The following is a 22,302-nucleotide window of genomic DNA, read 5'->3' as shown; positions in this document are numbered from 1 at the left end:
TCCGGCTGCCCCTCGTTGTATTTGTATAAGATTTGCAGATGACTCGGAGCAAGCAGATCTTGCAGTTGCCCCCTCTCTCTTCGCATCGAAAGAATTGAACGGAAACCCAGGCAACTATCGTGCAATCCGCAGCTGTCACCCTCGCCCCCTCCCCTCCCGGCGGCGGCGGCTCGCTGTCCTGGTTCTTCCCCGCAGCTGAGATAGTGAGCAGCAAAGATCATAGACCTCCGCTCTATGATCCAAAGATAGTATCTTTGCTGAGCAGCTTCTCCGGGCTTCAGCACCGCCCCCACTGCACACTCTGACCCTTACACCGGGGCCTTGCACACTTTACCTCTCACGCCTGTTTGCAAGCTGTGTTTTTTTCCCCTGGAGACAGCGATATGCCATTGTTTTGCCTGTCAGCGCATGCAATGTGAACTGTTAATTTCCTGTCTTCATATATTGTAGGTCGCCGCTCCCACGGTGCCTGAGCCCCGGGCTCTCCCAGTGCAATGAGCTCGCATTCCCTGCCAACCAAGTTCGTGCTGACTGCCTGCGCCGCCACTATAGCAGAAACAGGTGCTACATTTTTTATGTTTTATCGCCAAGGAACACAACTTTTCAGTTTGTAGCTTGATATGGTGTATTTTTATTGACAATCCAGATTGTCGGATCAACTCATTGTAACAATTTCAATTTCATTCTTTCTGCCCACACACCGTTCAACGGCGGAGCGATTTGAGTCATACAGCATGGAACATGCCTTTCAGCCCAACTCATCAATGTTGACAAAGATGCCCAAGTTATGCTTGTCCCATTTGTTTCCATTTGACCTCTATCCCTCTAAAACGTGCCTCTGTACATGTTCAAGTATATTTTAAGTGTTACCTCCCTGCACCTCCTCTGGCAACTTATTCCATACACCCAACACCCTCTGGAGTGAAAAGTTGCCCCTCAGATCTCTAATAAAACTTTCTCCTTAAACCAATGTCCTCGGCTTCTTGATTATCTCCTCCTGGAGTGCACATTGTGCATTCACCCTATCAATTGCTCTCATGATTTTATCCACCTCTTAGCCTCTTGCACGCCAATAAATAAAAAGTCCTAGGCTGCCCAACCTCTCCCTACAGGTAAGGCTCAGGATTTGTGGAGTATTTGGTTACGGTCAAAACAGTTACTAGATACATTCTGTGAGTAAGGGACAAACAAGTCAACCTGAACAAATGAAGGTCCAATCCTTTCCTATCAACGACGGATCAATTCCGGGATAACTGTCTAAGTACCTCCACTGTGAAAGAAAACCAACATACATGTAGATTAGAAATGATGTCAACAAACTTATGACCTTTTTACTACATCTTGTAAGTTATGCCATATATGGAAAATTAAGAAATCTAAATTTTAAGAAAATACTTAAAACTAGTAGTCAGAAGAAGACAAAGGCAAACTTTAATTAAAACAAAAACCTGGACACTTATGAAAGATATCAGAGTATTAAAGAGAGCAGTGTTCGCTATTTGATAAATGCTCTTCTTGCGAATGAAACATAAACCAAAGGAATGGTTAGATCTCAAGCCGGGTGTTGAGCAGCCAGGTTGATAAATAGTGACCTTGATACATGATTCAGTTATGAATTTGTCAATGCTCCTATAGTTAACATTGGGAGTGATATGCCAAATATTGAGGTCTATTAGATGCATGTCAAATGAAAACATTGCCCATAAATATAAAGCAGGCATCTGAATATTTGATGATATTCTTGTTAACTGTATAGATCCAGGGTTATGTTTCATAGAATTTTTAAACAAAATAACATTCAGTGACCCATACTTGACTGATTTGCAATGTACTTTTTTTTCTTAGTAACCTTTCCTCTCGATTTGACTAAAACAAGACTTCAAATTCAAGGGGAAGCGGTCGACCGATTCTATGAAACAGCGAAGCCTTACAGGGGAATGGTGAAGACAGCAATTGGAATAGTTAAAGAAGAGGGTGTGTTCAAGCTGTGGCAAGGTGTTACTCCTGCCATCTACAGACATATAGGTGATTGTCTTACTAGATTGAACACTTTTACTTTGTTGTGTTTTAATTATTAGGAAATAGACATTTTAATTCTGTTGTACCTTACCTGTTCTTGTTTAAGTTTCTCTTTGATTATCCATAACTGTTAGAAATGTTGAGTTGCGTGTTTGTTTTCTCATGTGCCATCATTTGCTACGCCATTGCGAAAAGGCCTAGGTTTCTCTCGGAAAATCAGATTTCCTGTGCAGATAGCAGCTATTTACTTTTATAATGCGTCCTATTATGTGGTCACGGAATGATTTTGTACATAAAACATTTTGACAAACAGTTTTTCACTGTACCTCGGTACACATGACAATAAACTAAACTGAACTGAACTTCTAAAGAAATATTTTGATAAAATGTACATACCATGCCAAAAAGCAGATGTACTGTCAAGGACACCTTGCCAAGTTTTAAAAGCAAAAAATATATGGTTCATATCCAGCTTTTGAATAAGAGATTCCAATGTCACCAGATTTCTGCCTGTTTCAGCTATGGTGTATAATCCAGTTACCAAATTAACAAAGTAGTGAAAATCGGGGTAACTAATTAGACATTGGCAATGGATTCACTGCTATTCCAATTTTACTAATCTCTCAAACATACTTGTGTTTATAAAGATATTTTGTCTGACTATTTTTTCCTCTGAAAGCTCTCCAACGTGGATTGCTCCTGCACTTAAATATGTTGATGGAAGGGTATAGAGGTTTTACTGTCTGTATCTATGAATATTAGTGATGTGGAAGAAACCTTTTACATAAACCAATATTTGGTATGGTGTGGAGAGAAAGTGAAGCACACACATAATTTACATTGATTATATTTCAAATAAGTACATACACTTTACCTTTTTAAAATTTAAAAACAACCTTCCTACAAAATACAAAAATTAAAACATATATTTTGTTGGAATTAGGTTGCAATGCAAATATAACATAACAAATCAGTTTGGATTAATTGGCTTAAATGCAAAATACTGGTTAGATGATTTGTGCATCTGATGAGGAAAATAAGCTTATGTAAGATTAATTGTAAGGAATCTTTGAATGGTGTATTAAAATCTAATAATTGACATCAAAGTTATGGCAAGAAGATAAATTGCTTATATCCAGTACCATGAAGTATAGGATTTTAAAGAGTCCGAGAGATTCTCAGTTTAGTTGTCACGTGTATCGAGGTACAGTGAACAGCTATAGAGAAACGTGCCCTTCGCCCATCAAATCTGCACTGACCATCAAGCACCTATTTTTACACTAATCTTATTTTATTCTCCATTGTAGCTTTCCCCCCACCTCCCATATTCTACCATAAACCTACACGCTATAGACAGTTTAAGGCAGGCAGTTAACCTACCAACGTGCACCTTTTGCAATGTAGGAGGAAATCCATGCAGCCGCAGGGAGAATGTGCAAATTCTACATAGACAACACCAATGGTCAGGATTGAACACTGGGCCCCAGAGCTATAAGGCACAGGTGCTGATTACCGTGAAGCCATTGTGGATATAAATTCTCCCACAGTCAATCTCGATCCCAGCTATGATGAGGGTTGGTGCACGTGTCAGCTAGGCATCGGCATCTGTTAGGAGAAATAAGGGAAACAATGTCTGTGACTCATAATCCTTGGTTTGGGAATTAGCAGAGACTTATCAGCATGCTGTCCAAAATCTCAACTCCAAGAGTTCTAAGTTGTGAGTCGCAAGAACTGAGTCTAGTGGATGAATATTTTTATTTTGTGTGCTTTTTGATAAACATATATGCAGAAAGCTTTAAAATAAATAATTTTTTGTGCTTCCTTTATGAACATGATCTTTATTCTTGCTGATATCCTTTCATTTCCATGTTGCATACCAGTGTATTCCAGTGTACGGATGGTTGCATATGAACAGCTTCGTGAATCACTACTTAAAAGGAATGCTGATGGCTACTTCCCATTGTGGTAAATGTGAAGATTGTTATGACATTAAATTATAAGCCTGATTCAGTTCTATTTCTTAGTTGACTAAAATTCTTTATATGTATCCTTTATCATTTATGGCCCTAGTTTGAGATTTCAGGGGAAGCTCAATTAGATCAGCTTGAGCACATATGCAAGCAAACAAGTGTGAAAAGCTATATAAGATTATAAACAAAATAAGCGAAATCAATTAATATGAGATGTAATATATTTCAAAATAAATTATAATTTATTGCAGGTAGAGAATCTAATAGGCCTAAACTTTGCTGTGAAAATCGAGTGCCCTCCTGTAATTTATGCAGATAGAGTGTATTATCTTTGAGCAGAGTGAAGGTGGAGGGAAGATATGCAGTTACATTTGTTGTGTGAAGTTGTGGCATTTCTATTGATATCACAAAAGAAGCATTTTGTTGTCTAGCTCACAAGTAAAAAACATTGATAATTCTGAAGTTGCAATATTTACGTAGCAGGCAAAAACTCACATAGATTATCACGTTTCCGCCCAAGTACACTGTTTAAGATGTATTAAATCTCTGCAGTTAATCTCTGTTTAGCTAAAAGTTACCTTACAAATACTCACTCATTCCATTGGGAATGAATATTTAAACATTGAAAAAATATTTGGTTTAAAAAAAATTAAAAGGAACTTCTATGGTTTCTGTATTTTCACTCTACAAATCTGGGTTTTATTTCTTTGTGCGCTTAATTTGACTTCTCAACTCCTGTGCAATTTCATAATTCTTCACTTTGATTGATTCTTTAATTGATTGTAGCACTGTTCATTCAAGTTCCATATACCGTGTTTTCCTCACTGTTCTTATTAATTCTCATCAATAAAAATGTATTAAAGGTTGTTATGCACCATTAGATTCCTGCTGCAATAAAATCAGGCTAAAGCCTATTATTTATAACAGATTATACACAGAGATTTCAATAGTTTAGCCCTTGGCTGTGACTCATTTAAGTCATTTCTGGCAATTAAGCCTGAAAGATAATTAACTGCAAATAAATAATTTCCTTTCAGGTAGGATTGTGAAATTTGACTCCACATGACCTATCAAACTCATAAACCTGGTCATTATGATATGACTGCTTGTTGTACCATGCCCTACCTAATTTGATTGTCACATTTCCACAAAACTGTGGCTAAACTTCAAAGGAACCAAACCCCTTGGGAAACCCAAGATCATAAATGGCAACATAAGTAATTTGTCTTTTTTTAAAACATCACACCTCTTGCAAACTGATTGCAGCTTTAGCAGATCTTGTGAAGTATTGTATTTGTTTGGCAGGCATAAGGAAGTGTTACATCGTGACTAGTCATAAAAAAAAGTACATTTGTTCACAAAAGTATTAGATGTACAAATGATCAGCTGGGACTGGCTGATGGTGTGGCACAGAGGACTATGGAACCTCTTAGCTAGTCCATTGCAGTGGAGTGCTTTATGCATTGGTGCTGCAGGCATTTAAAGTCAAAACTGAAAGCGAGGTATTCCATCCTGAAGAGGTCAATTGATAGTCAATTGTTCTTTGAACTAATGAAATAGTGAAAGATTAAAACAACAAAATATCAATTATATGTTTTATTTGTGTCTACTTTGGCCAGGAAAGCTGTATTAGGAGGAATGTCGTCTGGTGCCCTTGGTCAATTTTTTGCAAGCCCAACAGATCTGGTGAAAGTTCAGATGCAAATGGAAGGGAGAAGAAGGCTGGAAGGAAAACCTCCAAGGTGAGACATATTGATAAATCATATAGACACATAAACCTGGAGTACCTCAGCAGGTCAGACAGTATCCCTGGAGAAAAAGAATAGGTGACGTCACCTTTTAGAGTCATAGAATGATACGGTGTGGAAACAGGCCCTTCGGCCCAACTTGCACTAGTCCCACATGCCTACGCTTGGTCCATATCCCTCCAAACCTGTCCTCTCCATGTACCTGTCTAACTGTTTGTTAAACAATGGGATAGTCCCAGCCTCAATTACCTCCTCTGGCAGCTTGTTCCATACACCCACCACCCTTTGTGTGATAAAGTTACCCCTCGGGTTCCTATGAAATCTTTTCCCCTTCACCTTGTCCTCTGGTCCTCAATTCCCCTGCTCTGGGCAAGAGACTCTATGCATCTACCCGATCTATTCCTCTCATGATTTTGTATACCTCTATAAGATCACCCATCATCCTCCTGCGCTCCATGGAATAGAGACACAGCCTACTCAACCTCTCCCTATAGCTCGCCCCCTGTAGTCCTGGCAACCTCCTCGTAAATCTTTTCTGAACCCATTTAAGCCTGACAATATTTTCTCCAGAGATGCTGTCTGACCCATTATTTCGTGACTATCTTCGGTTTAAACCAGCATCTGCAGTTCCTTCCTACACACTTGATAAATCATATATTTGGTCAGTTCATGCAGGTATTCTTGAGCCTACCAAGCAATTCAGCTACATCATGGCTGACCAGTATCAACAATGTTTACCTTCCATGACCCCATATCTTTTGACATTTTAAAAAAATTCACCGATTTCAGTCTAGGAAACTCAATTATGCCCAGTGTCGACAAATGTCTCTACAATTGTTGGTATTGCGAATACTCTTGTAGTCTCCTTGACCTCAGAAGATCTTAAGGTAATGCAAAAGACGTCAGGTGGAAGTCCTTACTTGATACTTATTTTAAGTATCTTTAGATTTCAAGAATCATTTGAAAAAACGAGTCTGCTGGAGTGGAAACTCAACAGAGGGACTGGGGTTGAGTTCCTTAGAATAATGCAAACATTGAATTCACCACCACCAGCGGTGAATTCAACATATTCTATCTACAAAATGCTCCATGTCAACTTGCCATTACTTCTTTAACAACACCCATTGGTATATCTAAAAGGACAAAGGTAATGGATACATTGGAATACCTCCACCTGCAAGCATCCAGCAAGTCATGCATCAATCTGACTTGGAAACAAACAAGAATGCCTTCTTGGTGCTGATCTAGATTCAGAACCCTACAAACTGCTCACAGTAATACCTCCACCATAAGGGCTATAACAATTCATTAAGGATGCGCACTAAAAGAACATCAATGCCATTTGAATGAATAAGGAAAAGGAGAGGGTATTTAAGTAGATGTGGAGCTAAGATTTGGAGGCTTCAAGGCAAAGCAATTTGATGTACTTTGGTGCATGGTCATAAATGTTAAATTTTTTATTTTCTGCTGTTTGAGTTTGAATCCGATAGTAATATATAATCTTGTTTCTAGAATCCACGGAGTCTACCATGCTTTCGTCAAAATTTTGTCCGAGGGTGGAATCAGAGGATTATGGGCAGGTTGGATACCAAACGTGCAGAGAGCTGCGTTAGTCAGTCTGGGAGGTAATCTGAAAAATGCATTTTATCCAAAGTATTAGATGTGTTAATAATATAATTACCACAAAGCCAAAGATTTCTTTCATAGTTGATGTCGATAGAGTTTGAAATGGTATAGATGGAATGGCTGGAATCCAGAAATCTAATTATGTTCATTTAAAAATGAGTTAAGCAAGTGATGATTAACACCAAGGCAAGAGATTACTTTAGGTTGATAATTGTGCACAAAATTTGCAGATGTTGATGCTTTGCAGATGTTATGTTTTAATGTAGACCTGTGTTTCCAAATTATGTAATGTAAGCTACAGCATTATTTCTTACAGTATATTGTGTATAATTATAAAGAACAATCTGCTAAAGTACTTGGATTTTTAATAGACAATAGGTGCAGGATTAGGCCATTCCGCCCTTCTAGCCAGCACCGCCATTCAATGTGATCATAGCTGATGATCCACAATCAGTACCCTGTTCCTGCCTTCTCCCCATATCGGCTGACTCCACTATCTTTAAGAGCTCTATCTAACTCTCTCTTGAAAGCATCCAGAGAACCAGCCTCCACCACCTTCTGAGGCAGAGAATTCCACACTCACAACTCTCTGTGTGAAAAAGTTTTTTCTCATCTCCGTACTAAATGGCTTACCCTTATTCTTAAACTGTGGCCCCTGGTTCTGGATTCCCCCAACATCGGGAACATGTTTCCTGCCTCTAGCGTGTCCAAACCCTTAACAATCTTATATGTTTCAATATGGTTCCCTCTCATCCCTCTAAATTCCAGAGTCCAGCCGCTCCATTCTATCAACATATGACAGTCCCGCCATCCTGGGAATTAATCCTACGCTGCACTCCCTCATTAGCAAGAATGTCCTTCCACAAATTTGGAGACCAAAACTTCACACAATACTCCAGGTGTGGTCTCACTAGGGCCCTGTACAACTGCAGAAGGACCTATTTGCTCCTATACTCAACTCCTCTTGTTAAGCCAGTCCCACTTTCACAACCTAATTCGCGACCTCTGACGACCTTAAACGACCTAAATAAAAATCAAGGTCGCGGTAACCTACGACCTCCTACGACCATCCACGACTATGTGTACGACCTCCTACGACTATGTTGAAGGCCTCCCACGACTATGAAGCAGATGTCCTTTGACCATGTTGAAGACTGGCTTCGACCATGTACATTTTACTGCTGTTTGCAGTAGCTCTTTTGCTTCAGCAGCATTTTAAGAAAGGCAGAAGGGGAAGAGCAAAGGTGAAGAGGAAGCACAAGAAGAAGTCTCATTGGGTGAATAGAGATGATGTGATGGGCTGTCCCAGTACACCAGATGACTGGAAGAGAGTGGTGCTGGACTTTGACAAAAGATGGAACTTTAAGCACACATGTGGGGCAGTGGATGGCAAGCATGTCATTCTTGTCCCTGTCCCTGTACCCCTCATTTTCCTTTTTCGTACAGGATGGCATTCTGCTGGAACCATTCCTCAAGGTCCCCCTCCTGCTGCCTGGTAAAGGTGTAGGGCATAAGCTTCCTCCAGCCCTCCCTCACCACCAATGGGGCATCTGCCTCTGATGCTTTGTCAGACACAGGAGAAAGGGCTGCTTTGCTGCCTTCAAATGAGGCAGTGAAGGATGGGGCGGTGGTGGGGACATACACTACCACCCTCGTCTCCTCCTCCAGGGGTCTCTCATGCAGGGCTACCTCCTCCTGCACTATTACCTGCTGTGGCATCACCTCCTGCCACTCCCCTCTTGGGTGGGCAACACCTGCATGGCAGGTTTTTTTTAGGGATGTGCCCTCCCCCTGCTGCCTTTTTGGTGCCATCTCTAAAACACAAGTCTCCTCTCCAAAAAACACTCCAGCTACAAATGAACATGCCTTGGAGTGACAGAGGTGACGTTCTGCTGTTTAAATAACCTTTTTTTTCTACTGACCTTTTTTTCACCCCGGAGCTATTACGTTCGACTGCCTCCGACCACCTACGACTACCTACGACTAGCATCACGACCTACCTATGACCTACTTTTAATCCCTTCATCTAGATCATTAATGTATATTGTAAATAGCTGTGGTCCCAGCACCAAGCCTTGCAGTACCTCACTCGTCACTGCCTGCCATTCTGAAAGGGACCCGTTAATCCCTATTCTTTGTTTCCTGTCTGCCAACCAGTTTTCTATCCATGTCAGCACCCTACCCCCAATACCATGTGCTCTAATTTTGCCCACTAATCTCCTATGTGGGACCTTTTCAAATGCTTTCTGAAAGTCCAGGTACACCACATCCACTGGCTCGCCCTTGTTCATTTTCCTAGTTACATCCTCAAAAAATTCCAGAAGATTAGTCAAGCATGATTTCCCCTTGGTAAATCCATGCTGACTCGGACCGATCTTGCTACTGCTATCCAAATGTGCAGCTATTTCATCTTTTATAATTGACTCCAGCATCTTCCCCACCACCGATGTCAGGCTAACTGGTCTATAATTCTCTCTCCTGCCTTTCTTAAAAAGTGGGATAACATTAGCTCTCCTCCAATCCACAGGAACTGATCCTGAATCTATAGAATATTGGAAAATGATCACCAATGCGTCCATGATTTCCAGTGCCACCTCCTTAAGTGCCCTGGGATGCAGACCATCAGGCCCTGGGTATTTATCAGTCTTCAGTCCCGTCAGTCTACCCAACACCATTTCCTGCCTGATGTGCATTTCCTTCAGTTCCTCCATCACCCTAGATCCTCTGGCCACTAGTACATCAGGTAGATTGTTTGTGTCCTCCTTAGTGAAGACGGTTCCAAAGAACCTGTTCAACTGGTCTGCCATTTCCTTGTTCCCCATAATAAATTCACCTTTTTCAGTCTTCAATGGTCCAACTTTGGTCTTAACTATTTTTTCCTCTTCACATACCTAAAGAAGCTTTTACTATCCTCCTTTATATTCTTGGCTAGCTTACCTTCGTACCTCATTTTTCCTCCCCATAATGCCTTTTTAGTTATCTTCAGTTGCTCTCTAAAAGTTACCCAATCCTCTGGCTTTCCGCTCATCTTTGCTATGTTATACTCCTTCTTGTTTATTTTTATACTGTCCCTGACTTCCCTTGTCAGCCACGGTCGCCCCTTACTCCCCTTGGAATCTTTCTTCCTCTTTGGAATAAACTGATCCTGCACCTTCTGTATGTAAATCACTCCTTTCAAAATGTCTTCAGGGTGAAGTAAAATTCACTTCACAGACACTCTGAGGCCAGTTTGCAAAATGAAGGCATTTTGTACAAGTTTAAATTTTTTATACTTTTCATACAAATAAGATTGATTTTAACTTGACATGCAGCAGTGAGAGTGAAATAATGTTTTCCTCAGTTTTCAGCTATATTGGTATATGATTCAAAATGTTAGAGGAAATACTTGATCTGATGGGAATTAAGTTGTCTAACTTTGCCAGAATTATGTTGCAATAATATGCAGTTATCAAATGTACACAATTCTGCAGTCAAATACCTTTAGTTCACAGGAGCAGGACTAGGCCATTCAGCCCACGGAGTCTACTCTCCCATTCAATCAGGGCTGATCTTCCTTTACGTCACAACCCCATTCTCCTTCCTTCTCCCCATAACCTTTGACACTCTTACTAATCAAGAATCTGGTATCTCAGCTTTACGAAAACAATAACTTGGCCTTCACAGCCACCTGTAGCAATGAATTCCACACATTCACCACCCTCCTACTAAAGAAATTCCGCCTCATCTTCCTAAAGATATCTGCTTTTAGTCTGAGTGTGACCTCTCAGTCCTTGACCCTCCTACAAGAGGCAATATCCTCTCCACATCGACTCTATCTAGGTCTTTCACTATTTGATAGGTCTCAATGAGGTTCCCCTTCATCCTCTAAACTCCAGTGAGTAGAGGCCCAGTGCAGTCAACCGCTCATCATACGATAACCCAATCATCCCCGGGATCATTCGCATAAACCTCCTCAGGACCCACTCCAACGCCTGCCCATCCTTCCTCAGATATGGGGCCAAAAACTGCTCTCAATTCGATTTTATGTCAGTGTTTAGACCATCTGGGTTGAAGGGAACAACAAGGAACTACAGATGCTTATTTATAAAATAAAAAGAAAACTCAGCAGGATTCTTCTTCAGACTAATATGGTGGAGGAGGAAAGAAAGCTGAAAAAGGCGAGGGCAAGTGATAGGTAGATACAATTGAGGATTTGTTTTGATAGGCAGATGATTGGACGAAGGCCAGAGATAAGAAGACCAAAGATGTTTGAGAAGGCTAGAAGTAAAAGTATTGCAAATATAGGCAGAAGGGGACAGGGAGAAGGGATAAATGGGTGAGAGTCCAAGGGGGGGGGGGGGGGGAGTGGGAGGGGGGGAACAGGGAAGGGGGAGAGAGAAGGAGGGGATCGTTTTGTTACCAAAAATTGGTGAATTCAATGTTCATACCATTACTTACTCGTAAGCTACCTGAGTGGAATATGAGGTGCTGTTCCTCCAGTTTGCGTATTGCCTCACTGTGGCAATGGAAGAGGCCCAGGATAGAAAAGTTAATATGGGAATCGGTGTTGAAATGGTTAATAAATGGGCGATCCAGTTGGCCTTAGTGTTCAGCAAAACAGTCGCTGAGTCTATTCTACTGGACATCTCGTTGATGTACAGTAGAAGAGGTTAGAGGTAAACCTCTATCTCATCTGGAAGGACTGCTGGGGTCCCTGGATCGATGTGAGGGAGGAGGTATACCGTACATCTCCTGTGATTGCAGGGGAAATGTATATAAGGTGGGGGCGGTTTGAGTAGGAAGGGATGAGTAAACAAAAGAGTTGCGGAATGAGCGGTCTCTGCGGATGGTGGAAGTGTGTTGGGATGACGGGTGGTGGGATCACATTGGAGGTGGCCTAAATGTCATCGACTGATGTGTTGGATACAGAGTTGTGTTGGGACCTTCTCACCTGATGCAATTATATCAATTTGTTCTAGAATTTGTTCTAGTGTGCCTGAAACTTATCTAAATTTTACTTACTTTAACTTGTACTTTGAAGAAAATGAAACGTTAATTGCTGGAAACTTTAATAAAATTATTATTTATGTTGGATCTTTGCAGTAAGGATATATTTCAAATAACATTATTTTTAATGTTGGAAAGCAATTTAATGTGGAAAGAAGTGGCAGGATCGTTTTTTTTTGTGAGCTAGAATTATCATAATAAAGAAATTATATGCAAAAGGTCCAATCCAGAACTTTAATAGGGATGATAATTTAGATTTGACAACTTATTTAAAAAAAATTTGAAATAGGCTTAAAGTATTGAACTGAGAGTTCTTTATAGTTTGAATCACTAAAGTTGTTCCTATCATTGAATCTTTATATTTAGCTAGCTACTATTAATTTTGTGAACAAAAGATAAATCACCAAAACTAATATACTGATGATAGACACAAAAAGCTGGAGTAACTCAGCGGGACAGGCAGCATCTCTGGAGAGAAGGAATGGGTGATGTTTTGGGTCGAGACCCTTTTTCAGACCGATGTACTGATGAATTTGAAGTAAATTCCTTCAGGTTCTTCCAAGGAATTTTGGTGTAATTGTCATGAACCGATACACTACAGAAATGGCTCTTTGGCCCAACTTGTCAATGCCGACCAAGTTGCCTATCCAAACTAGTAACACTTGCCTGCACCTGACCCAATAGCCTTCCAAACGTTTCTTATCCATGTACGTTCTAAGTGTGTGCTAAATGTAATTGTATCCACCTCTTCCACTTCCCATGGCAGAACATTTCAATAATGCATCACCCTGTGTGAAAAAGTTGCCTATCGGGTCCTTTTCAAATCTTTCCCCAATCACCTTAAACTCTATACCCTCCAGCTTTAGATCCCCCCCCGGGAAATAGACTGGCTATTCATCTTATCTATGCCACTAATGATTTTATAAGCAGCAAAAGGTCACCCCTCATCCTCTTTATCCATCTTAATAAATTCCCTTCATGATATCCAACACCACCACCTCCTTGATCTCAATATCTCTTGATTATGAGTATACACAGCACTGATCAAACTGTCATTTAATTTTGCTATTCTATTTTAATGGGGCTTTGTTTTTAGATTTAACTACCTACGACATGGTCAAACACTTCTTACTACGAAACACAACTCTGAAGGATAGTAGCTTATGCCATGGTTTATCAAGGTACCTGTACTGACTCTTTACCTAATTAACCACTTTTATAGAGTTACGTAAGTACACTAAAAGTTCACTATTCCGCTATCCCATTTGTTGGAAATGCCCATAGTTTTGCATCTGACTGACAAGATCCAAATTTCTGCACACCCGTTGACTCACTAGGACCCTGTGCTCCTTAAATTTACTGGGATAATTGGAAAGTGTGAGATTACAGTCAGATCAGCTGTGGCTCTATTAAACGGTTAAGAAAACTCGGGTCAGAAATGTCCCAATCTTCTCCTTATTTGTAGGTATGCTGACAGTCTTCCCCTGTTTCCAAAATTATTCCATCATTTTATTCACCTTTATACAATGTACAGCTAGAAACTTGGGTTGCTATACAGGATTGTGGATCAAGATGGGTTGAAGTACTGTTTCTTGATATTCTCAAAATATGTCTAAAATAGGCAATTTTTTCATAACAACCCATTTGATTATAAATTATATTGCAAATTTGGTTCAGTCCTGATTCTTTCAATTATCGTCGCAAATGCTGGTAATTGTCGGTACATTTCTCTCATGTTAAATTATCTGATGCCATATCCCTTCCTGCGCTAAATTTTAAAGAAATATAAAGGTAATTCATTGAAAGATAAAACATGGAAACAGCCCACCAAGTCCATGCCGACCATTGATCACCCATTCACACCAGTTCTGTGTTACCCCACTTTTGTATCCACTCCCTGCACAGAAGGGGCAACTTTGCAGGGGCCAATTAACCTACAAACCTGAATGCCTTTGGGATGTAGGAAGAAACCAGAGCACCTGGATGTAACTCGCGCAGTCATGGGGAATGTGCAAACTCCATACATACAGCACCCAAAATCAGGATTGAACCTGGGTCTCTGGCGCAGTGAGATGGCAGCACTGTCAGCTGTGCCACCATGCTGCCCAAATGGAAAATGGCACAATGTGATGGTCCTCCTTAGATTTTTTTTTTTCAGTTTTTGTTTGCTATTAAAATATGTGGTATTTAATGTTAATGAAAATGTTAATGTTAATGAAAACCTCTACTCAGCATTTGTGCAGGACTAGTTGCTGCTACCATGGGAACCCCTGCAGATGTCATTAAAACCAGAATCATGAATCAGACAAGAGATAAACAAGGAAGGTTAGTGTGATAAATTGAACTTCTGTTCAGATGCAAATACATTTCTATTGTAGACGGGTGGTGCTTGTCTGTGGAAGAGAATCTTTAAAGATCAGATAATGTTAGAAACCACAAATTTTGCTGATGATTTATGTGCTTGCCATAAAGTTTGGAAATGAGATTATGGATATATAATTATAGTACTATTGTTTAGTTTTCATTCTGTAGCCATGTAGAAAGCCAGTTTTCACAAAACTCAGAGATTTATGTTCATCTCCTGCCAAAGTACATAAATGCATAGATACAAAGACAATAGGTGCAGGAGTAGGCCATTCGTCCCTTCGAGCCAGCATTCAATGTGATCATGGCTGATCATCCACAATCAGTACCCCATTCCTGCCTTCTCCTCATACCCCCTGATTCACCTAGCCATAAGAGCTCTATCTAACTATTTTTTTAATATATCCAGTGAATCGGCCTCCACTGCCTTTTGAGGCAGAGAATTCCACAGATTCACAACTCTCTGTGTGAAAAGTTTCTCCTCATCTCAGTTCTTAATGGCTTACCCCTTATTCTTAAACTGTGGACCCTGGTTCTGGACTCCCCCAACATCAGGAACATTTTTCCTGTATCTAGCGTGTACATAATTGTATATGTTTCTGTAAGATCCCCTCTCATCTTTCTAAATTCCAATGAATACAAGGCCAGTCGCTGCACTCTTTCATCATATGACAGCCCCGGCATTCCGGGAATTAACCTCGTGAACCTACGCTGTACTCCCTTAATAGCAAGAATATCCTTCCTCAAATTAGGAGACCAGAACTGCACACAATACTGCAGGTGTGGTCTCACCAGGGCCCTGTATGACTGCAGAAGGACCTATTTTTTCCTAAACTCAACTCTTCTTGTTATGAAGGTCAACATGCCATTAGCTTTCTTAACTGCCTGTTGTACTTGCATGCTTACTTTCAGTTACTGATGTACAAGGACACCCAGGTCTCCTTGTACTTCCTCTTTTCCAAACCTGACACCATTCAGATAATAATCTGCATTCCCGTTCATGTCACCAACTAACCTCACATTTTTCCACATTATACTGCATCTGCCATACATATGTCCACTCACCCAACCTGTCCAAGTCACCCTGCATCCTAATACATCCTCTTCACAGTTCACACTGCAAATTGTGAACACTTGTGTCATCTGCAAATTTGCTAATGTTATTTTTAATTCCTTCATGTAAATCATTAATATGTATTGTAAATAGCTGCGGTCCCAGCACCGAGCCGTGCGGCACCCAGCTAGTCACTGCCTCCCATTCTGAAAGGGACCCGTTAATCCCTACTCTTTGTTTCCTGTCTGCTAACCAATTTTCTATCCATGTCAACACCCTACCCCCAATACCATGTGCTCTCATTTTGCCTACAATCTCCAATGTGGGACCTTATCAAAGGCTTTCTGAAAGTCCAGGTACACTACATCCACTGGCTCTCCCTTGTCCATTTTACTTGTTACATCCTCAAAAAAATTGTCAAGCATGATTTCCCCTTCGTAAATCTATGGTGACTTGGACCGATCCTGTTACTGCTATCCAAATGCGCCGCTATTACATCTTTGATAATCGACTCCAGCATCTTCCCCACCACTGATGTCAGGCTAACTGGTCTATAATTCCCTGCTTTCTTTCTCTCTCCCTCCTTCCTTTCTTAGCTACCCTCCAATCCACAGGAACTGATCCAGAATCTATAGAACATTGGAAAGTGATCACCAATGCATCCACGATTTCTAGAGCCATCTCCTTGAGTACCCTGGAATGCAGACCATCAGGTGCTGGGGATTTATCAGCCTTCAGTCCCATCAGTCTACCCAACACCATTTCCTGACTAATGTGGATTTCCTTCAGTTCCTCCATCACCCTTGGTCCTCTGTCCCCTAGTACATCTGGGAGATTGTTTGTGTCTTCCCTAGTTAAGACAGAACCAAAGTACCTGTTCAACTCGTCTGCCATTTCCTTGTTCTCCATAATAAATTCACCTGTTTCTATCTTCAAGCTTTGGCTTCTTCCTGCTCCTTTTCGGACACATACGATTCATTTATTTATAAATATTGTTTATGACACTTTATAAATATTCTTGTTTTGTTTTTGTTGTTGTTTTGTATGCTGTTTCATACTTGCTTTTTATTTTTTATTCTGTTCGAAATAAAGAATTGAATAAATAAATGAATAAAATAAAGGGGCCCACATTTGTCTTAACTATATTTTTCCTCTTCACATACCTAAAGAAACTTTTACGATCCTCCTTTTTTTCCACGAGTAGTTCTACTCAATAACCAAAAATCTGTAGCCTCCTTTTGCTCTTGTATTTTATGTAATTCACATGTTTAACCGATAATGTTTTATTATTAATGTTCAATGTTTGATGTGTCATTTCTCACTGTCACTGTATGTCATGTTGTCACTTGTGGGCAAAGCACCAAGGCAATTTCCTTGTATGTGAATACTTGGCCAATAAACTTATTTATTCATTCATTCATTATATTCTTCGCTACCTTACCTTCGTACTTCATCTTTTCTCCCAGTATTGCCTTTTTAGTTACCTTCTGTTGATCTTTAAAAGTTTCCCAATCCTCTGGGTTCCCACTCATCTTTGCTATGCAATATGCCTTCTCTTCTATTTTTATACTGTCCTTGACTTCCCTTGTCAGCCACGGTCGCCTCTTACTCCCCTTAGAATCTTTATTCCTTTTTGGAATTAAATAATCCTGCATCTTCTGGATTATTCCCAGAAATACCTGCCATTGCTGTTGCACCGTCATCCCTGCTTGGGTCCCTTTCCAGCCAACTTTGGCCAGCTTCTCCCTCATACCTCCATAGTCCCCTTTGTTCAACTGCAATACTGATACTTCCGATTTTAACTTCTCCCTCTCAAATTGCAGATTAGAAACATCATATTATGGTCACTACCTCCTAATGGTTCCTTTACCTCGAGTTCCCTTATCAAATCCGGTTCATTACACAACACTAAATCCAGAATTGCCATCTCCCTGGTAGGCTCCAGTACAAGCTGCTCAAATAATTAATCTTCGGAGGAACTCTACAAACTCCCTTTCTTGGGGTCCAGTACCAACCTGATTTTCCCAGTCTACCTGCATTTTGAAATCTCTCATAACCAACGTTGCATTAGCTTTGTTACATGACAATTTTAACTCCTGATGCAACTTGCACCCTATATCCAGGATATTGTTTAGGAGGCTGTAGATAACTCCCATTAGGGTCTTTTTATCCTTACAATTTCTCAGTTCCATCCATAATGACTCTACATCTTCTGATTCTATTTCACCCCACGCATGGGAGTGAATTTCATTCCTTAACAACAGAGCCACCCCACCCACTCTGCCCACCTGTCTTTTTCGATAGGATGTATACCTCTGAATATTCAGTTCCCAGTTCTGATCCTCTTGCAGCCATGTCTCTGTAATTCCCATAACATCATACTTACTAATTTCTAACTGAGCCTCAAGCTCATCCACTTTATTTCTTATACTTCACACATTCATATATAACACTTTTAATTTGGCATTCACCTCCCCTCTCACACCGGTTCCTATTTCACCTGACCTTACTCTCTTATCCCTTTTAGAACATTCCATCCCATTAATTTGGGTGTCTTTCGTAACTTTTCCTGTACTCACTTCTTTAACTCCATCCTTATACTGCCAATTTGTCAACCCCCCCCCCCCCACCCCTCCCCCGCTATTACTTTAAACCCACCCGTGTATCCCTACCAAACCTGCCTGCCAGAACATCGGTCCCCCTCCAGTTAAGGTGTAGCCCGTCCCTTTTGTACAGGTCACCCCTACCCCAGAAGAGATCCCAGTGGTCTACAAATCTAAATCCCTGCTCCCTGCACCAGCCCCTCAGCCACACATTCAGATTCCCTATCTCCCTGTTCCTCTCCTCACTAGCACAAGGTACTGGAAGCAATCCAGTGATAACCACTCTAGAAGTCCTGCTTTTCAATCTTCTTCAAACTCTCTAAACTCACATTGCAGAAACTCCTTCCTCTTCTTCCCGACGTCATTTGTGCCCACATGCACAACCACTTCCAGCTGCTCACCTTCCCTCTCGAGGATGTTCTGAAGTCGGTCAGAGACATCTTGAACCCTGGCACCAGGGAGGCAACAGACCATCCTCGCATCTCGCCTGCCGCCACAGAATCTCCTGTCCGCACCTCGGACAATGGAGTCACCCACCACTATGGCTCTGCCCGACGTCAGTCTTGCCGGTCGAGTCTCATCGTTAGGATTGCAGCCACCAACCTGTCTGCCGCTCGGACTGGAAGCATCGTCTGCCCCGACAGTTCCCAAGAGGGTGTACCTGTTTTCATTAGGTACAGACAGCCACCTGGGTCTCCTGCACTCCACGGTTACTCCCCTTTCTCATAGTCATCCACCTTCGCTCTTCCAGTATCCTTGGTGTGACAACCTCACTGTAGGTCCTGTCCAGGACATTCTCGTTTTCTCAGATGGCCCTGAGGTCATCCAGCTGCTGCTCCAGTTCCCCAACACGTTCATTCAGGAGCTGCACCTGGACACAATTTCTGTGCGATCGTTTCGCCGAACACCTCCGCTCGGTCCGCAAGAACCAACCTGACCTCCCGGTGGCTCAGCACTTCAACTCCCCCTCCCATTCCCCATCCGACCTCTCTGTCCTGGGTCTCCTCCATGGCCAGAGCGAGCGAGCAACACAGGAAATTGGAAGAATAGCACCTCATATACCGTTTGGGGAGTCTGCATCCTGCAGGCATGAACATTGAATTCTCCCAATTTTGTTAGCCCTTGCTGTCTCCTCCCCTTCCTCAGCCCTCGGGCTATCTCCTCCCATCACTCAGCCCTCGGGCTCCTCCTTCTCCTTTTTCCTTTCTTCTCCCCGCCACCCCCCATCTGTTTGAAGAAAGGTTTCGGCCCGAAACGTTGCCTATTTCCTTCGCTCCATAGATGCTGCTGCACCCGCTGAGTTTCTCCAGCATTTTTGTGTACCTGCTGCAGATGTAGTTGTCAGAAGCACCAGCGGTGTCCCTGACTTCCCACATCCTGCAGGAAACATACTGTACCAACTTGCCTGCCATTTCTTCAGTAGACAAAAAGTCACAAATTTCGAATCGTGTAGCCTCAGCTTCATTGCCAAACTCACACTTTACTCGCCAAGGCACTTCACCTCAACAAGGCCACTCACCTTAGAGCAAGCCCTACTTTTATTTGCTTTTTTACTTTATTTTATTTTACGTTTATATTTAATTAACTAATTAGCTAATTTACAAATTTAGCAACTGGTTTTTAAATGACCCGCTCCTGGAAAACTCCCCAAGGCTTTAACTTCTGCACTTCTAAATTCTGTCTCTGCCATCTGTCCATTTTTTTCCCTTGTATCTTTTCTCCTATCATCCAACAGCGTAGGTCTGAAGTAGGGTCTCGACCCGAAACGTCACCCATTCCTTCTCTCCAGAGATGCTGCCTGTCCCGCTGAGTTACTCCAGCATTTTGTGTGCCCAGCCTGTTTCTAAACTCCCCCTCCCCCTCTTGGCTCATCTGTCCATCATTCCTCCCTCCCCTCCTTTACCAGGTTCCACACCATCTTTCAGCTTGTCTCTTCTTTCCTTCTACCATGCCTCGCTGTTCCCTCTTCCCTCACCTGGTTCTATTTATCATCTACCAGCCCTTGTAACACCCTTCAACTCATCCTTTTAGAATGGCTATCTTCCATTTATACTCTCAGTTCTAATGCAAGGTCTTAACCCAAAATGTCAACCATCCCTTTATCTTCAAAGATGCTGCTTGGTGCGCTGAATTTTTCCGACAGTTTGCTTTTTGCTCTAGATTCCAACATCTGCAGCTTCTTGTGTCTCCTTGGAAAATAAATTCCTGTAAAGTTCATAAAATTAAAACGAAAGTGCCTGTTTTCCTTTGTAACTTAACTGTATATTTGTGTCACCACAAAGGTGGAAAAGAACAACAGTTTTCTATCATGGCATAGAATCTCTAAATGTTTATTTGGTGTTTAGCAATTTAGCCTTTTTTTGTATGGCCAAATAAATTTGTTACGATTGACATGCAAAGTGTTTATACAGTCCCTTTTAAATGCATCTATACTTGCTACACCAAAGAAAATGTATTGTGCTGTAGAAATATACTCTTTTTAAAAGTAATTAGATTTTCCTTTGTGAATTGACTCCCAGGAATCTTCACCGCACTTATTTCTTCTGATTTTTATTTTGTTATTAGGGGTTTACTATACATATCCACGTATGATTGCTTGAAGCAGACAATAAAGAGAGAGGGATTATTGTCATTGTACAAAGGGTTTCTCCCAACTTGGGCAAGAATGGTAAATATTCAAATGTTGATGTAACATCTAAAAACTCTCTTAGAAAAAATTGTGTGGGAAGTATATTATTCAATTGATTTGGTTTTAATTTCTATTTCAGGCACCTTGGTCCATGACATTTTGGCTCACGTTTGAACAAATCAGAAAATTAACAGGCATCAATTCATTTTGACATTTATTCAAATCTAATATAACTTCCGTGAAGACACAAGAGACTGCAGATGCTGGAATCTTGAGCAAACCCCAAAGTGCTGGAGGAACTTGGCGAGTCAGGCAGCATCCGTGGTGAGGATGGACAGATAACATTTTGAGTCGGGACCCTTCTTCAGACTGCCTGACCCTCTGAGTTCCTCCAGCACTTAGTCTTTTGTTCATAACTTCTGTGAACAACTTGTTCATAACTTCTCTTTGTAAACATGATATTGGAGCGGAGGCAGAAAATAGAAAATAAAGTTGAAACTCTTTCACATGCGCTTGTTATGCATATGGAAATATTGCAGTTAGTTCTAACCTTAACCCCATACAACAGAGAATTCTGGAACTATCCAACAGGTGTGTAAAGTTTATCAATTCTTTAAGTTCACTCAGTGTTGTTTAGCTTTGGATATTTTGAGCTGTTTCATCATTTAATTATTTAAAAGTTCGAATATTGTGCTACCAAAGCTAAATTGCTCAAAATTAGCAACCAATTGTTATTTTTCTTAAAGACAATACTTCAAATAACTTTCCAGCTAAACACCCGTTAAACCACCATTTTTTTATTTTAAAATATGTCCAATTTAAAAAGTGGTTTATTATACACTTCTCTAGCTTAGAATGTAAGTGTATTTGTTTGACTGAATTCAAATAAACTATTAATTGCATCAAATGATGAACTGGATAGTAAGCAAACACATAGAATATATTTGATAATAGTGTTGCTTTGGGGAACTCCCAACTCTTCACTCTCCAACCCTTCTAGAAGGTAACATCCGGTGGCGTTGGTGCTAGCTGCCTCCGCCTTCAGTCCGGTATCTTTTTGTTTTTTTGTTATGTTGAAGTGCGTTTTTTGTGCGGTTTTTTAATGTCTTTATGTGGGGGAAGAGGGTACGGTAAGGGGGATTCCGTCCTTCAGTCGCTTCCTGGAGAGAACGCGACTATTATTCGAGTCGAGTCCTAGTCCTCGCGCCCCCCACCCCCGCGGCCTACCTACTGGATTGGCGCGGCCTTTCCTGCTGGGACCGACCAGAGCTCGAGCAGCGGCGGCGCAGCGATGGATACATCG

General features: G+C 41.2%; 1 protein-coding gene across 2 annotated transcripts; it reads left to right on the top strand.

The window, feature by feature from the left end:
* The first annotated feature begins 138 nt into the window (after window positions 1-138).
* On the top strand, window positions 139-21,909 carry slc25a27 (solute carrier family 25 member 27). 2 transcript variants are annotated; one of them, XM_033021321.1, is made up of 10 exons: window positions 139-203; window positions 451-561; window positions 1,846-2,025; window positions 3,900-3,984; window positions 5,609-5,731; window positions 7,250-7,362; window positions 13,446-13,530; window positions 14,582-14,674; window positions 20,936-21,038; window positions 21,139-21,909. In XM_033021321.1, exons 2-10 carry the CDS (start codon window positions 495-497, stop codon window positions 21,208-21,210), a joined length of 921 nt encoding a protein of 306 aa, XP_032877212.1. In that variant the 5' UTR covers window positions 139-203; window positions 451-494; the 3' UTR covers window positions 21,211-21,909. The 2 variants fall into 2 exon arrangements, with proteins under 2 accessions (XP_032877212.1, XP_032877211.1); XM_033021320.1 differs by having other exon boundaries at window positions 150-561.
* The last annotated feature ends 393 nt before the right edge of the window (window positions 21,910-22,302 follow it).

The sequence above is a fragment of the Amblyraja radiata genome, chromosome 5 (assembly GCF_010909765.2).
Source record: "Amblyraja radiata isolate CabotCenter1 chromosome 5, sAmbRad1.1.pri, whole genome shotgun sequence".
In the NCBI taxonomy this organism is placed as follows: Eukaryota; Metazoa; Chordata; class Chondrichthyes; order Rajiformes; family Rajidae; genus Amblyraja; species Amblyraja radiata.
Note: the sequence above shows the minus strand (reverse complement) of the source record. Positions and strands in the feature narration are given on the sequence as shown.

Excerpts from the sequence above, each read along its gene's own strand:
- slc25a27 (XM_033021321.1), top strand. The coding sequence starts at position 495 with ATGAGCTCGCATTCCCTGCCAACCAAGTTCGTGCTGACTGCCTGCGCC. Across the intron at positions 14,675-20,935 it reads ACAAGAGATAAACAAGGAAG|GGGTTTACTATACATATCCA; the intron begins GTTAGTGTGATA and ends TTTTGTTATTAG. Across the intron at positions 21,039-21,138 it reads TCCCAACTTGGGCAAGAATG|GCACCTTGGTCCATGACATT; the intron begins GTAAATATTCAA and ends TTTCTATTTCAG.